Source organism: Blennius ocellaris (genome assembly GCF_963422515.1).
Source record: "Blennius ocellaris genome assembly, chromosome: 14".
Lineage (NCBI taxonomy): Eukaryota > Metazoa > Chordata > Actinopteri > Blenniiformes > Blenniidae > Blennius > Blennius ocellaris.
The window spans coordinates 19,032,756-19,049,764 of NC_137663.1; the positions used below are offsets into that span (position 1 = coordinate 19,032,756).

The window sequence follows — 17,009 nt, forward strand, 5'->3', positions numbered from 1 at the left end:
GTAATTCAAGAACTGGTCATTTCAAATTTTTTTCAATATACTAAATGCATTTTTTATTAGCTTAATTTCAAATTCTTTACTGCTTGCTCTCCTGTGTTAATTACCTTTTGTCTTTTAAATGTACTTTTAATTTCTTAATATCTTGTTTTATTTCTATGTTTAAGAATATGTGTATTCTAATGTAATCTTATGTATTTCTTTGCTTTTTTTGAAGCGCTCAGAATTGCCCTGTGTATGAAGGGTGCTATACAAATAAACATGCCTTGCCTTGTGTGCATGTTTACGTGCACGTGTGTGCGTGCGTGCAATGATTACAGACACAGTCAGAACTGAGGAAAACACAAGAAAACAGCTACATTTATTGTATCTCATGTACATAAACATCAGGTCGAACAATGCAGGGACTTAAAAAAGACAGAGATTACAAAAATCACAAACTGTATTTTTTAGGTGCCTTAAAAGTCAAAAATATAAAGTAATCATACTTGAATTGTTGTATATATTATTTGTTGAGTTCTGTCTCTCGATCTTCATTGATCAAACGCACATGTGGTGATTGATGCATCGCATGGGTTACATAGACAACAGAGAATCCTCTCAAAAATACCTGGGTATGAATATTAAAGACAGTTTTTCATTTGACCTGAATTAAATGTGCACATAAATGCATCTCATTTCTTCTTCAATGATAAAAAATATATATTCCAAAGCGACTTTTTTTTTTTTAACTCTTTAAGCTAAAAATGTCCTATCACACATTTATTGATGTCATTGAAGAAGTACTTACATGCTATGACATATTTACATTCTCTTTACAGAATAACTGTAACTAATATAAGTTTGATTATGTGACAGATTGCTTTCTGTCACAAAAACAAACAAACTAGTAACTAATGGCCATGATCCTCAAGCTGAACATTTAAAAAAAGCAAAAGCAAGACAACACATTCCCCTGAACAGGTCCAAATATAGCTGGCTTCAGTATTAACCAAAATAACAAGACAATATGTACAAGATCCTTTGTTAAAGATAACAAAGGAGACAATTTCTCTATATTACTCACTGAGGAAACATGGCTGAGAAATCCCTTCAACACTTCAGAGGTAAATAATATTTTGAGGTATGAGCGTTCATATATTCATTATAATATAGTTTGGACTGAGATTATGTAAACAATGATGTCTTACACAATAATACAAACAATATCATGTTTCAGTACAAGAAATGTAGAGGTCAAATATGTATTACTGAAGTAAAATCATATGTACATTACAAGTCTGTGAAAAAGTGAAGGCACACTGAATTGGCACAATATCTTTAGAATGTATTTGGCAGATTGAATACATATTTGGTGCTTAATCTCTGTAGCTGTTTGGAGGTAAATAGCCATTATCCTTTCCAGTTCGATTATAATTTCACCATTATCATTCATATCCACTTTTAACCTCATTTTATCGTCCCTTTTTTTTTAAAGACGAGTTTACACATCTACAACCATGGCAGAGCCTTTGTTAATCCTGGAGTTTTACTGTGATGCAAAAGAGGCCGACAAGTAGTTGTAACCTCAAAAATGTCATTCGTTGCAGGTGTTACCAAACAACTCCTGCTTACTGCATTAAACCGGCATCGACTCAACTCGAAACGTTCAGAATGGACGTCACTTCAATAACTGAGAAAAAACAGCATGATCACAACACAATATCAGTGTACTCAGCACAGGCACATACATTTTTACAAGCAAACAAAGCACAAAGCAAGAATCCATGAACAACAATTGAAATGAAATATAAATAAATACCTTCTTACAGTATATGACCAATCGGTCATTCAGTCAATGATTTAGTTTGCTTGAAGATCCGTAAATACAGAACTGTGAGGAAATACTGTTTTGTCATTAAATACAACTATTAACCATTATGCAGATGTTACACTGGTCACTTTAACCGAATAAGATCAGACGGCATCACCGACTTTGTAGCCATGTGTCATTAGGAAGCAGTTCCTCAAATTCCTTTTCAAAAGAAGTTGCTGTATTTTGATTAATCAGACCACACACCATATTATTAGCTGGCAGCTGTTGAGGCGCATGAACAATCAAGTTAAAATTGTTAAAATTTCAATTTGTATTGTGTTTACACACTGGACCAAATATCAGTTCTAAAAAAGTTTCCAATTTAGTATAATTTACATCTTTAAAGCATTGTGTTGTAAATGTCTATTAACTTTGTTGATATGTCCAAGTGCATGAAAGCCCAGCTCAGCCTGAAGAGACCACTTCAAAACAACTAATAAATATGAAGTAATGGACCGACATCAGAGCCAAAATCCATCCATCCATACATCTTCGAGACCTTTTGGATCAAAAGTCGTCCTTTATAAATCGTAACTCCAGCTTTAGGTGGTCTGATATGGTGATTGACCTTGTGTATTAGAACAACAGAATAAAAGTTGACATGGTTGTCGATCGGCCACAATTCAGCAAAATTAATCAAATAAAAACTTTTTTTATGTTTGTTTTTGAGAGGCAGTAAACAAGGCTTGTTAAACGAAGTGTCTGCCTCACTGCTGTCAAGCACTACAACAGTTTTGATTGTGTTCTCTCTAATTTAAATAAGAAAATATAAACCCCTGGGAACTCATCAGGCTTCAGGACTGCTACTGTTTATGTGTACATTTCTGAAAACAACTTTGGTGCGCTGTGAAGAATTATGGTTGGCTTTTCTTCTTTCCCCCCACTCTGACTGCTGTACAGTACAGGAGGTTTGAAGAGACCTGGAAGAGAGAATCAATGAAATGTTTAAAGATAAGAAACGTGATGTTTAGTTTTTTTTATTATTTGTGTTGACAAGTGTATTGACTTGCTTCCAGACTGACGTGTCGTCTCACCTGTCTGTGATCTGCCTAGCCAGACACCCAGCTGTGTGTGGTTGTGTTTACCCTCTGGGAAAACCCATGAGAGCCAGCTGCAGGGTCGAAATTAAAGTCCAGTGCTCCACCGTCCATAAGGGTGTCGTGGAGAACAGACTCCAGGTCACAGTCAAACTTCTCAATGGACACATTGTCCAGGTCGCTGGGCAGCCGCTCCTGATGATGATGATGATGATGATGATGATGACGATGATGATGATGAAGATGATGATGTGGGTGACCAGAGTTCAGTTCCCTGTCGCCGATGCTGCTGCTGCTGCTGCAGCTGTAGTTGGCTGAGACGTCATTAGTGTGTGCTGGATGTCCCCGGGGCAGCTGCATGCATGTCCTCAGGCTGGTCATCTGAGGAGGGGCCCCTGAAAGACTAGTCAGACTCGTCAGGGGAATCATATTACAGCTATTCAAGTCCCGTGAGGCAGCAGGACTCTGGCTATGAATAGCTTGTGGATTTACGTGAGGAACTGGGTGACTTTGGGAGGGATTCATCATTTTTACTCCATTGCGACCACCTACGTGGGTCTGGCCGCGATAGGTGGGCATTAAGCAACCCCCCCTCCCAACCTCGGACATGGCTGTATCCCGAGAGGGGATCAGGTTCCTACTGGTCTCAGCATCTACAGTCAGCAGCTCTTTGAGGAGGCCAGCTGGATTGACATACTGGTTCTTATAAGCCCCAAAGCCTGGTTTGGACTCTGGAAGTGTCTGCATGGGAACAGGGGACAGAGAGTCCATCCTCACCTGTCCATACAAGCACTTACGGTAGTCCTGGGGATGTGGGGTTAAGCCAGTGGAGCCATAGGAGCCACTCTGAAGCATGACAGGGGAATGTGAGGAGTCTGAGCCCAGTGGGGTGTTTTTAGGAGACAGCAGGTTTAGGTTATCCAACAGATTCTCCATGACGTTTTCTGAGCCGCCCTGGCCCATAGATCCAGCCACTTCAGAGAGGCTCGGCAAGGTAGAGGTCATCTTGGTCCCCGCCGTTCCAGGATACATTATATGGCCGTCGGGCTCTCCCAGATCTTCCTGTTCAGGGGGGAAAGGTGAACGACGGCCACTCAGAGTGCTGGCATCAGAGCTGGTGCGTGTCCTAAAGGAGCTCCAGGCCTCTAAGTCCTCATTACTGTGCGAGTTTGGGCTTCCCAGCCAGTTGGAGTACTGGGAACCAGGGCTGCCTGCTCCTCCCTCTGCCCCCTCCTGTACTGCCATCTAGGGATAGAAACCCACAAAAAGGCACCCGTAAAGTTCCAACTGTATTAATAACATTCACGACAACAATCTGTGTTCAGCAGAACATACCTTTTTCTTTGTGGCCCTTCCTTTGCTTTTGACAAACTTGTTGTTGTTGTCCATGGAAGCAGCTCGGCGTCGCGGAGACTTTCCGTTCTTCCCTCCTTCTGGGTTGAGCATCCACCAGGAGCTTTTTCCCGTTCCCTCATTCTGTATGCGAATGAAGCGGCTGTGCAGGGAAAGGTTGTGTCTGATGGAGTTCTGAATGAGGAAAAGGAGCAAATGAGTGGCATGTCACAGAAACACTACAGCACTGTGAAGGCTACAATGTGGCAAGAGGAACTAAAAACAGAGCCATTTCAAAGACTATACTTAGTGCAAGTTGGTCAACACTTTTTTTCATGAATCGCTGGAACTGTTCAAGTACAGCTATAGCATTTTGGTAAAGGACTGAACAGAGGTGCTATTCAGACTAATATGGGGCTGTGCAGTATTTGTTACTAAGTATCAGAGGTGATGAAAAGACACACATTCTTCCTTTGAGCACAAGTGTACAGTGGGTTGAGGAACGCTGAAGCTATGGGCAAGGGCAGGTTACACCCTGGACAAGTGGTCAGTTCGCTGCAGGGCAAACACACAGAGACAGACAAATCACACTTATACTTAAACCCACTGGAGGTTTCTAGGCCAACAATTAATCCCAAAAGTGTTTTGTGTTTTTAGACTGTGGAGAAAACTGGAGTATCTGGAAAATACCCACACGTGCACCAGGAGAACATGCAAACTCCAAACCAGTGATTGAAGAGTGCCACACTACACTAATTTAGAGCTCAATAATTCAATGAGAGTAGAAATATCGATTCATATATGACTGTCAAGAAAGGCCGAAGTGTGTTTAATATGAATTAAAACAGATCATGATGAGCGTCAATGAAAATACTCTTTTCTTCAAAAACACAGTAAAGGAAAGCAACCATAAGTAAAGACACTAATCACTGAAACTCACCAGGTTTTTGTTTGAAGTTTGACTTTCAGTGCATCATTCTGATAAAGAGCAAAAACTTTTACCGGGTGATTAACGTGAATCAGAACAAGAATGATGGATAAACTAACATGCAGCTGATAAGATGATTTGTGATTTTAGTGCAATATTTTAAAGTGTACAATTTTTCTGAGCTGTTTTACATTAAAACACTGATTTTAACACCCATTTTATAGTCTCATAGTTTTTGGTTTACCTTATGAATGTCGATCAGTTTTTAATCATTCCTTAAATAATCTTGATATACATGACTCACTTCGAGAAGTCTCGTTTTAGATTTTATTTGAGTGGTCATCCTAAAACCTTCTCACCACAGGCTTTAATTCCAGGTTTCCTTTCATGTTTCCTGTGATCCACACCAAGTTTTATCTGTTCACTGCTATCCCACCCTTCCAGCAAATGCAGAAAAGAGACTAAATTTAGATGTAAAAGACACGCTACTGGGAGAGAAAAAAAACCCAACCCCAGATCAGAATCAGTACTGCTGCTGGTTATGCACATAAAGACACTATTTTATGTGTGCACCAAACTTTGACAATAATTTTACTGAAAGTGCTAATTCAAATAACTCTGGTTTTAACCAGTGTGTACCATTTTTGTATGTGGTCATATTCGTCCTTGTCCTAACATGCATACACCTAAAGCCCCATTCAGTCCATTTTTTAATGCTACGTTATGAAACCCAAAGAAGACACAGAGGCGCCTCCTGCGGTAATACTCTCAGGAAGAGAAAACAACGTTGGTTACGGGACAGAGAGACAACCGTAGAGGATATGGACGCGCTGCACAGCCGATCTCTTCAGACAAAGTATGAACCTCATATGAAACTTGCTGTACTGGATGGTGTGCAGAATGAAAGACCAAAGTGTAACACAACGTGCTGCAAGAAGGGAATTTCCCCATAATGCCCATGTGAACGAGAAAGCAGCTCCCTGCAGTTAGTGAAGCCAGATGTCCCCAACCACAGGATTCAACTGGGATAGACAAAGCATGAAGATAAAGACATTCACATTCAAAACAATAGATGGATTGTGTGTGAGTGCGTCTGATGTGTTGGTCTGGGGGAACGTCAGGCTTTTGTCAAGAAGACGACACATTCAGTTAACATTCATATGAGAGAGCTTTCTTTTCATCTAATGCTTTTACATTTAGAAATTGTGTAACTACGTAACAAAAAATATAATTAGGTGCACAAAAAAAGTATTCATAATTAAGAACAAGCTCAACCTTTTCCGAGTGTCTCTCTCCAAACAAAAACGCTGATCCACCAGTTCAACTTGAAACTGTACATTAGCATTGAGAGAAGGCAGGGGTCCGTGCAAAATGAGAATGTTTTACTGAAAAGAGAGTAAAGGGGAGGTCGCAGAGTTCAAAGCAAAGATGGGGAGGGCGGCAGAGTGAGATGTTTTTGCCGGCAGAGCTGAGGTCAATGAGTTCAGTGTGTGTTGCAGGGCCCGCGCTGACAGAGACATGCAAACAGGTTGGATGGAAAAGGAGCGCAGGGACGAAGAGAAGCATCAGATGTGACACGTTGGACCTGCTTTTGTGACGCACCATAATAGGCCCCTCACCACCACCACCTTCACTACACCACTAGAACCAGCTCCCCCCCCCTTAGACCCACTTTGAAATGAGGCTTCCTGTGTCAGAGGACATCCTACCCAGGCAGCCTGGGCGAAGTTAGCACTTACTGCAATGTCACAAAGTGCAGATGTATGTTCATTTGATTTGTGACCTTTTCTTTTCACGTTTTTTTTTCTTTTTACATGATCTCAATCTGTAAGTGAACACAGGAAATGAGTCATTATTGGAGAACGTGAGATCTCAGCAGTGTGCTGCTGACTCAGTCTGCAAACCAGCTTTTTAGACGGCGAACCAAATACCAAGTCTCGCTTATACAAGGTTGAGATCAGTGCTGATATGCAAATATCTGCAGCCTCTGATTAGTGCCCACAATAGATCATGCACTGCATGACTGGAGCGTGGAAAGGGGCATTCTCTACTGGGTCTAGGATAATCCCTGTCTGAGACAGACCTCACCTCAGCCAAAGAGAACAAAGGACATCCCCTGCCTCACTAATTCTGGAGGTGCCCCACTCGCACATTATTTCACTGAAAGCCTGACCCAAGGTGCCCTATGTGTTTCATTGTTGCTCAACTTCTTTACAAAGTACATTGTTACAGCTCCCACTTTAAACAGACTTTGAAGAAATAAATTATGGACACCTGGAGCTGCATTAAGGCTGATCTGAATGCAAAGCATTAAAAAAATCTATTTGCTCTCCATTGACCTTTCTGGACGACTGGGGAAGTTCCCAGGCACAGATTATGAGGGCCTGTAAACTGTTTGAGAGGGAAGAACTTCTCAGCAATTAGAGCAGTGGTTCAAATATAAGCCTTTGCTAGACTTAAGCATGTCACTTTTGCATTGTAACATAATGCTCCTTTGCCTACACCATCTGCTCCTCTTGACTTGAGGACAAAATACCTTGCAACGCTGCATCTGGTGTAAAGTAGTGCTACAACGTCGCATACAGGTCCAAGGTCAGCTGGTACAAGAATGACTGACATGAAGGATTGACTTTGGACTAAATCTATTTCCAGTTTGCCCTTAAAAATACTCGGCAGAAGACAGGAGATCTGCTAGGGTCCAGCATTGCTGCTACAGAACACGATTGCACAGAAAACCGGCACTGGAGTATTATTCAAGATTGTAAGATTTTCATAAGGCACCCACAAGTCTGCGATCAATACAAGGCAAACAAGCTACAGTACATGCAGCGTGAAGTGACACCTCCTTCTCAACATCAAAACAATCCCATTGACACAGCTGCTGTTTCTTGGGTAGTCAACCATGAGCTTGGCAGTAACGGTCACAGAGTAAGTCAACAAACAGGGCCCGGTCGCAGGAACAGGTGCAGCCACAGTGAAAGTGGCCTCACTTACAAGTGGTCCAAACATTTTATACAGTGCATCAGACGTAACCACAGACAGGACAGAGGATCTCCCAGGGGGCCGACTGCTGGGGACCAGATGCTTCCTAAATCGTGCCATCAGTAACGATGGCCAATATTTAGTCAATAAAGAAAAACTCAAGCGGAAAGACTGAAGTTGAAAATTGATCACCTACATGTGGAGACCCTGTGCAAATGGCTTTACCACATATTATTAGAAATGTTATATTACCTCTAACAAGTGGGAGGTCATCACCTCATTGTTGTTCAAGTTTCTGTGAACCATCTGCAGTCGCAAGATAAAAAATATGGATGCATCAGAAGTGCCTTTCATTTTTCTTTTTTTTTCAGAGCAGTTTTTTAACTTCTTAGTTTGAAGTATATTGTTTTGCACTGTAATACATTTGCATACAATATGTAATGATATCGAGTATCTCCAATCACCGACCCCAGCAGTAAGTGTAAAGCGTTGTTTTTGTTTACGGGCTAAAGTTGTGGGGAATGAGGAACCATATGAAACAATTGAGAATACCTCAATGTCCCACTAACAGTGTGAAAGGGAAGTGCTATCTCTACTACTGCCTGTCACCACAAAGAAATCAGCTGTTGCAAACTGGTTGACCGCATTGTTGACCAAGTTTGGCTGAATTTAATAGACTTTTGCTCACCGCTATTTCCAAATCTAGTAATGTGTGATTTGGAATTCAAAATAGACTTAAAATCAGGAATTCATCTATCTTTAATACCTGATTTATCCAGTGTCGGATTGTGAGACCTGGAGCCTTTAACAGCCAGAATTGGACAGAAGTTTCTGTACGTCCTGAGGCGTTTTCCAGTTTATCACAGAGATAAACCATAAACACATTCACACATGTATTCCGATAGAAAACAAGACACACGTCCAGAGAAAACCGGTGCACAACATGCAAACGCCATACAAAAATCAGGGGGCTCAGAATGGAAGGAAACATGGAGGCCATGAATCTAAACCCCATTTAAGTTTAGATAATGAGGCGTCATTGACTAAAAACTCTGATAAATGTATTAAACTTCATTCCAATTTCAGTTACTAATTTCCAATCATTCATGTCAAAAAGGAATGTTTGTACCTGTTTGTAAAAGATGATTGATCATTGCACTGCAACCTGTTCCTGCACATTTCTTATACTTAAAATACTGTACAAAACAGGCACATAATGCAAATATTTGCTGCTTGCACACATGCTTCGATTCAGCACACTTATTTGCCACTTTGTTTTTCTTCTCTTTAGAGTTTAAATACAAATCTGCCAAGCTGAATCAGAGCAGCAAGCAACTACAAGGACAAAGCATTGAGATATCTGGTGTAAATATGAGGATTAGACAGAACGCCACTTGCAGAGATTACAGTAGAAAAGACAAGCCACTTCCTGACAGTGTCTTCCTGTGCACCCCTCCCCTCCCTCGTTTCTCCTTTGACCCAGGACGCATAAAGCGAAGTTTGAAAAGCGAGTGCGGGACCTGGGTGGTTGTTTTTTTTGTTGGTTTTTTTTGCCATAGGGCGGTAAAAAGGCCATCGAGCCTGCAGAAGTAAAAGAAGAGTGCTCCAGTCTGTTGTTTAGAGAGCGTATCGCCTCTTCATGGCTCCGTTCACAATGCAGGCTACTTCATGAACACTGAGCATCAAACTGCCTGACCTACTTCTGCAAAGGCTTCAAAGTGGGACCCTGAAAAGGAAAGGAGAGCTTTGTGTTTGGGGTTCAGCCCTAGACGAAGAAGGAGGATGCAGACGGGAAAAGTAATACAAAAGTAATACGAACTGAAAACCATATTTGCATATTCATTAATGCTCGGGTGATCTGAAACTTAATGTTTAATCGTTCTTAGCCTCTAAAGTGTGCAAAGAATGTGTGTCAGTCAAGATTAGACGAAGAAAGACCAACTTGTTGTTTTTTTTTTTTTTTTTTTTTCTGGCTTGGACACTAATCTCCTTTAATTTTGATCTCATTTCTTCCTCTGAAGTCTGTCTTTACATTTTGTGTGAGAGGTGTGAGGCAGGCAAAGGCTCTTTTAGCAAACATAACATTGAGGGGGATTATTGTCCTTGCGCAGTCTGGAGGACAATGCAAAGATCCACATGCCACAGATTCCTCAGACTCACACGTGTAGACGGCAGACTGTACACAGGCCTCAGCGTCCCAGCCCGCCAGTCAGCTGATTGCTCCCCTCCTTCCCTCAAGCCACTGGCTGCTCCTCTCTGAAAGCCCCTGCCCCAAGCCTCGCTTTCTTCATGGGGTTACTTGAAGCTCTTAGTGGGCCTCTTAAGTTCAGGGCAAGGCCTCCCTTTTTAACCTTGTGATCCCAAGACAAATAGCTGGCAGTTATTCAGGATTTTTTTTTTTTTTTTCCACTGCTGCGCCTTTTAGTAGCTGTCGCGTCTTTTCAGCGCCGTGTCCTCAAATGGAGTTCATAAACTAACAATGACAAACCTCTCTGTGAAAGAGTTTTTGCAAACACAATTAGATTCATCAGCACCAAGTAATTGTGCTGAAGATAGTTCTGCTCTGCTAATGTCGTTTGCGGCATCCAGAATCATGTTTTTGATGTTTTATCCGGGAAAATTCCGCAAAGCTGAAACGTATGGCGTGTTATGGATGCACAAAGGGAATCTATTTTTGAGCTGTAATATGCTTTTAAAAACAAGATTAGGAATGATCTGAGTCATACTGAAACAATTTTCAGCCTGTGATAGAGGTGAAAACTTGTGGACGTTGTTTTATATTAAAAAAATACAAACAAAATCGAACCAATGCATTTGTAATCAGGATCGTTTGAAGTGTCACCAAAAAACTGCAAACTTTTTTTTAAAGTGACAAATCTGATCTTTATATATCTTTCTTTAATTTGTCATGAACTTTATAATACTTGATCACAGCCGGTGAAAGAACAACTGAAGCCACCAGAAATCGTATCATTAGATTCCATTTACAAACGTTTCTTCCATATGCATCACTTCAGATTTTCATATAATATGCAGTGTGCCAAGGTTTTAAGTGAATCTCAGCTTTGCCCACTGTGAAGTTCCACCAGCGGCCACTGGGGTTTGGCAAAAATACTGGATGGATGGTCCTGGTTCAGGGGTTACATTTCAATATGTTATGATAATGTGAAGAATATGAAAACTTTTTATTCCAAAACAACCATTCACTTAGAATTTATATCTTTTCTTTGAATTTACAAACACACGACTCGGGCCTGTGGGAACTTTGTAACGGATCAACTTTGCTTGTGCGCATGTTTTAGGGTTGTGAGAGGTAACAGGAGAGTAACCGGTGAAAACCCAGGCTCAAACAAAGAGAATACGCAAGCAGAAATGCCTTTGGGAGTTAAACCAGAGATCCTCTAGTAGTCAGGTGAGATGTGCTAATTCCTATATGGAGTACTGCAATAACAGCTGTGTTTCCAAATATAAGAGTTCTGATGGCATCCAGCGTTACATTACTTTAATTGAGTAGCTTCAGATTCCATTAACAAAGCAAATTAATGTTTTTGAGAACCTACTTAGTGTCACAAAACTTTGCAAGTCTCACGTGTCGATATTCTCTTGCCCCCAGGCGTGATACATGCAGGTATTGTCAGTTGATTCAAAGGGTGTTGTTCGATTTGAGTCATACTGAGCTTTTCCACTGTGCACCTCAGCTTGTCCTGAAATAATACTTTCAGTATTGTCACAGATATTAGTCTCCACAGGTAGTACACCCAAACATCATGTACCCGACAGTCCAATCTACAGACTGCACATTTGCAGAGTGGCCCTTTTGATTATACATATTCAAGATGACGCAGTAAGATAAACTGCTTCACAACAAAGCAGCTTCGTACCTTCAACAAAATCAATTGCTTTTCTGACAACTTAAACAAAAACAAAAAAAGTTACCTTTCTAAACAAAAGACTTTTTTCCGATGTATACTTTAAATTATCAGTGCGAGTTGAACTTAGAAGTTCCACTTCCTGTTCCAATATTTTATGTCACGGTTCACTGAGAAAAACAGCAGCAGTACCAGTAAGAGGCTCCAGTACGTTGAATACTCTAGGCTGGCACCAATACCCTGGGGGGAATTGGGGGGGAGGGTGGGGGTGGTGGGGGTGCAAAGACAGTGTGATCACTAAGCTAAGTTTTCTCAGAAAGAAAACAAAACAAAAAAAAATCTCCCTGACATAAGAGCAACAGGAAGCTGCGGAGGCAGCAGCATTGCCCTCGTCTCCACCCACCTCCATTCAGAGGTATTAGAATCACTGAGGTTCAAACTCGACGCCCTCCACCCACCATGGGGTCCTCAGCTTATCTCAATCTGTCACTACAGCTGAGGACACTCCTGCATGTGGATTCTAAAGTCAATAGAAAAGCCAGGTTATGACGCAAAACATAATAAAGAGACTTTTAATTTTGCTCAAGGCTGAAATGGGATTAAAAAAAAAAAAAAGACTCCACATAGATTTAAATGCACCGCTTGATCCTTATACGGTCCTCCTCTTTTTCCTACCCTGACCCTCGTGTTTTGCAGGGTGGGGATGTTAACACATGGCACTGTTTTCCATCCACTCGGCAGGAAATGCATCATAGTTCATTGTGGGGGGACCGTCGTGTTTTTTTAACAGGAAAGTGTAAAAATAACCATTAGCCAGCGGTTCCAAGGCCTGGCGGACATGCCAGCATTTAGGAATGCAGAGGCTGAAGCGGAGATGCGTTGATTTTATAAGAAAGACAAACATGGTTTTGAATTGAAGTCAATTACCAATTAGCTTTGCTCGAAGAAATTACAATAAATAAGGACAGTGGCTGAATAAAAACCTTGTGTGTGTGTGTGTGTGTGTGTGTGTGTGTGTGTGTGGGGGGGGGGGGGGGGGGGGGGGGTGCTTGTCAGGGGCAGATAGGACAAACAGCAAACCGAAGATACAGCTTAAAGAAGTACACGCGCAAAGAAATCAGCTTCTCAGAATAAACTTAAGCAAACCCTTGATTCTCAGACGCTTGAGTCATGAAGGACTGGAACTGAGTAAAATACAAGCTAGAAGACTAATTGATTCGATTCCAATGTTTAATGCGCAAATCTTGTTTATTAAAGCAGAAAATCGGGCTCCTGAAGACGAGCCTTCCCCTCTGCACTCCATGTGAACAAGCACAAATACCTTCAGCAAAAGGCCTGAGAGAGGGCACAAGAGGAAGTGATAGGATAAAGAGCAGAGATCCCTTTCTCCGAGCCGCAGCATCCGCTGAGGAAACTCTAGAAGACAGGGACACAAAGATATGAGCGCACGGCTCAGGAATGGAGGATGTTTGACGTCGTTCCCCGCATCCCCCTTCTCACAGCCCCTTCCCCTCCGACACACTCCCCAACACTGATTGAGCTGTTTGTGTCACCTCCTGTTATTGTCGAAAAGGGGGGCTCAGCTTACTCCGCACTGTTTCCCTCCCCCCCCCCCCCCAAAAAAAACCCCAATCTTCTTTCCCAGCAGCCAGAGTACGACTTATATTAGAAGAGAGCGCAGATGAAAAGCTACGAAGGAAGAAAAGGTGGTTGAGCTGGGCGATAAGTCGATTTGGAAACAGGGATCAAGCGTTTGGCGCGGGGGTGTTAAACAATGGAAACTGCATTTGATTGAGGTTTCCCAAAGGCATTTCCTGACAAATTTGACATTACATCTCCTGAGAATGCCGGGGGTTACAGGAGGGGCCACAGAGCCCTAATATAAACTGAACTCAGATCAGACTTTACTTTTCCTCTCCAGTTGCTCCACCTTTGAATTTTTCCCCTCTTATGTTCCTAGTCCATTACTATCCATCACGGCTGAGTGACCAGCTGACCGCTCAAGACGACAATTGAACCCGGATTAACATGTTCAGGCCGGAATTAAAGCAAATGTTTTCTTAGTGTGTTAAATATTTCCAAGTCAGCAATTGCAGATTTTACATTTCAGCAGGGGTTTTCCAGCTTGTCCACAAATGAAGGGAGAGGCAACCATGAGCCAGGATACTTGCGGCGTTTCAGACGAGACTGCACCCACAGACATTTGTTGGGACGAGAAGAAAAAAACAAAACAAACCAACAACACATGATTGAAATCCCAGTCCTCTTATAACCAGGTAAAACCTTCAAAGAGAGAAAACTTCTCAGCCAACTAATGGGTTGTTTACAATCACAGCAGCTGGATGGTCCTCTGCTGTTTTAGAGCCGTGAGCTTCCTCAGTGACACAGCAGAGTGGCGTGTCTGCCGCTGACAGAGGAAACCACTCCAAAACTTCAAAGGTTACTTGAGATGGGAACGTTCAGCAGCGCACTTTGAAAATGACCATCAGACATTTTTGAACTCACGCTTATGGACTTGGCTAAAAACTCTACTGCTTGTTTTGTATAAAAATCTAAAAATGTGCAATTTAAAATTTTTTTTTATTATTATTGCGGATCAGTTTATATTAAGCACATAAATGACGTGACACCATTGAGAACACTTAGAATTTGTGGGTGAAACGTCTTCTGCAGATCCTGCATTCAGTACACACAATACTGAATGCAATTTGAAATTGAAATTTCGAAGTTCAGGCCAAACAGTACTTCTGCTTTCTCTCGTGGGATTAAGTATTAAGTTGCTCATTTGTGAAAATGGACAGAAGAAACTTGTTTTGACATTCATACCATAATAGACCCCATTCATTATAGATCTGGTGGTAGAGGAAAGTCTTTTCCCTGCATTATTTTCTCTTTTTAACATGCTGGTGATATACTTATAAGAACGAATACATGTAAGGGGAAGCGTAATTATTTATCACATTTTAAAATTAATTTATTGGAAGTGTAATGGAGATGAAATATAATACTCAATCAAAACCTTCTATTGGGGAAAGGATGTCAAAATGTCATGCAACCATAAAAGTGCAAAAAACAAAAAGTCCCATCAGTGCATACGTGCAGATTTAGTTTCAAGACGTGTGTGTGTGTGTGCGTGTGTGTGTGTGTGTGTGTGTGTGCGTGTGTGTGTTTTTTACTCTTCCTGCACACCAAAGACCCACATGCTTTGCTCTGATGCGTTGGTTGGCGCTCAAAATGTGACATGAGGTGTGATTTTTGCGCCTCCGATATTAATGTGCAAATATCAGATTGAAACAACAAACAAACAAACAAACAAACAAACAAACACACACACACACACACACACACACACACACACACACACACACACACACACACACACACACACACACACACACACACACACACACACACACACACACACACACACACACACACTGTTTACATGTGTGCGCACTCCTGCGTTCATTCAAGCTCCGCGCACTCACCTTCCAGCCCGCGGAGCTGTTGCTGTCTCCTTTATCCTTGAAGTAAGGCACACTCTTCACCATCCAGTCGTAAATCTGGGACAGTGTCAGCCTCTTCTCGGGCGAGCTGTCTATCGCCTTGGTAATGAGGTCAGCGTACGACATGTTCCCCCAGGCGTTCCTCCGGGACGAGCTGCTCTTCCTCTGGCCGGAGGCACCCAGAGGTGACACCCCGGGAACAGGCACCTGTTGCTGCTGAGGCGGCAGCTGCGGGCCCGGGAGCTGCTGCTGCTGCTGCTGCTGGAGGTGATGCTGCTGCTGGTGATGATGATGATGAGGCGGCGGAGGAGGAGGAGGAGGAGGGGGGTGATGATGGAGGTGATGGTGGTGCTGATGCATTTGCATACAGTTTATCTCCCGGCAGTGTGAAGAAACAGTGCGGGGCGGTTTGTGCTCCGCGTACTCTCCATAGTCCTCCTCCAGCAAGCCCAGGCTGCTGATGAACTCTCCCACCGGCTCCGGCTGCACGGACGGCACCGGGGAGGACGTGTTGGAGCTGGCCGGGTCCACGAGCTCCGGCCGGGGCAGCGGCCAGGTGCAGGACCGCGGGCGGGACAGAGGCTCGAAGTCCGGGTCTATTTCGACCGGCTGCGGCTGCGGAACCTCAGCCATGTCAGGGTCGCTGTCACATATTAGAAATAAAGAAATAATCAGCACATAAATAACAAACAACAAGTATTATAAAATAATATATAAATCAATAAAATAAATGTGAAATTCACGCACCAGACGCCAGAGAAACACCAGGCAATACGAGAGAGGGCTTTCAGTAAAAGTTTAGTTTAGTCTTGAGTGAAGTTGACACCATCCTGCTGCGGCTCATTTCAACTGGGAGTCTGCCGCCCTGTTAACTAGTACTACTGAGTGCTGCCTTCACGGACCCCCCACTGGCTCGGAATTATCAAACCCGCTACCTGGCTACTCGGCGCTTTTTAGTTCAAATAGATCACTCCCATGATGCAACTGCCATCTTTTCATCAGTTGACTCAACTACTTAATCATTTGATGTGAAAGGCATTTGACGCATATTTTCAAAGCAGAGTTTCAAGCAACGTGTGGGTTTGTGGAAACTTATCAGTCATCGAGGTCATGATGCCCCAGTTTCTGGTTAAAAGATGAAAGTGGACTTCCTTTTGAATTGTTTTTTTCCAATGTGCTCAGAGACACCAGAAACCAGGGTTATCGTAGTATATAATACAGCTTTAATTAGTGCTCATGAACGTGTAGAAAAAAGTGATCACTTCTGTATTTTCGTTTGCTTCCAGAATCCTGTTAGAGCATTTTTAAAAATCTGTTTACATATCACCTCTCTCACACCTTTTTTCTGTACATGAACGCACCACAGACGCAGAGGAACATGCGGACTCCCCCTGGAGGACTTGACTTTCCTCAATGAACAGCCTCTTTACTCCCCTGAGTGATTTATAGCACGTTCCCTACTCAGGTGCTTTAATATATAATACTCACAAAACACAGTCAAAC

The 17,009-nt window shown here is 42.4% G+C and overlaps 1 protein-coding gene across 1 annotated transcript; it reads right to left on the reverse strand.

The window, feature by feature from the left end:
• Positions 1 to 381: 381 nt before the first annotated feature.
• Positions 382 to 16,325, reverse strand: LOC308139749 (forkhead box protein O1-A-like). Its single transcript, XM_080509266.1, has 5 exons — positions 16,254 to 16,325; positions 15,489 to 16,149; positions 4,225 to 4,416; positions 2,887 to 4,134; positions 382 to 2,772 (listed from the first exon to the last, which is right to left on the reverse strand). The coding sequence occupies exons 2-4, from the start codon at positions 16,137 to 16,139 to the stop codon at positions 2,902 to 2,904; spliced, it is 2,076 nt and encodes a 691-aa protein (XP_080365392.1). The 5' UTR covers positions 16,140 to 16,149; positions 16,254 to 16,325; the 3' UTR covers positions 382 to 2,772; positions 2,887 to 2,901.
• Positions 16,326 to 17,009: the final 684 nt, after the last annotated feature.

What these genes read in the sequence shown, in the direction of transcription:
- LOC308139749 (XM_080509266.1), bottom strand. Translation starts at nt 16,139, where the DNA reads ATGGCTGAGGTTCCGCAGCCGCAGCCGGTCGAAATAGACCCGGACTTC. An exon ending in ACAGCTCCGCGGGCTGGAAG is followed by an intron (nt 4,417 to 15,488) that starts GTGAGTGCGCGG and finishes TTCCTCATTCAG; the next exon opens with AACTCCATCAGACACAACCT. An exon ending in GAAGGGCCACAAAGAAAAAG is followed by an intron (nt 4,135 to 4,224) that starts GTATGTTCTGCT and finishes TTCTATCCCTAG; the next exon opens with ATGGCAGTACAGGAGGGGGC.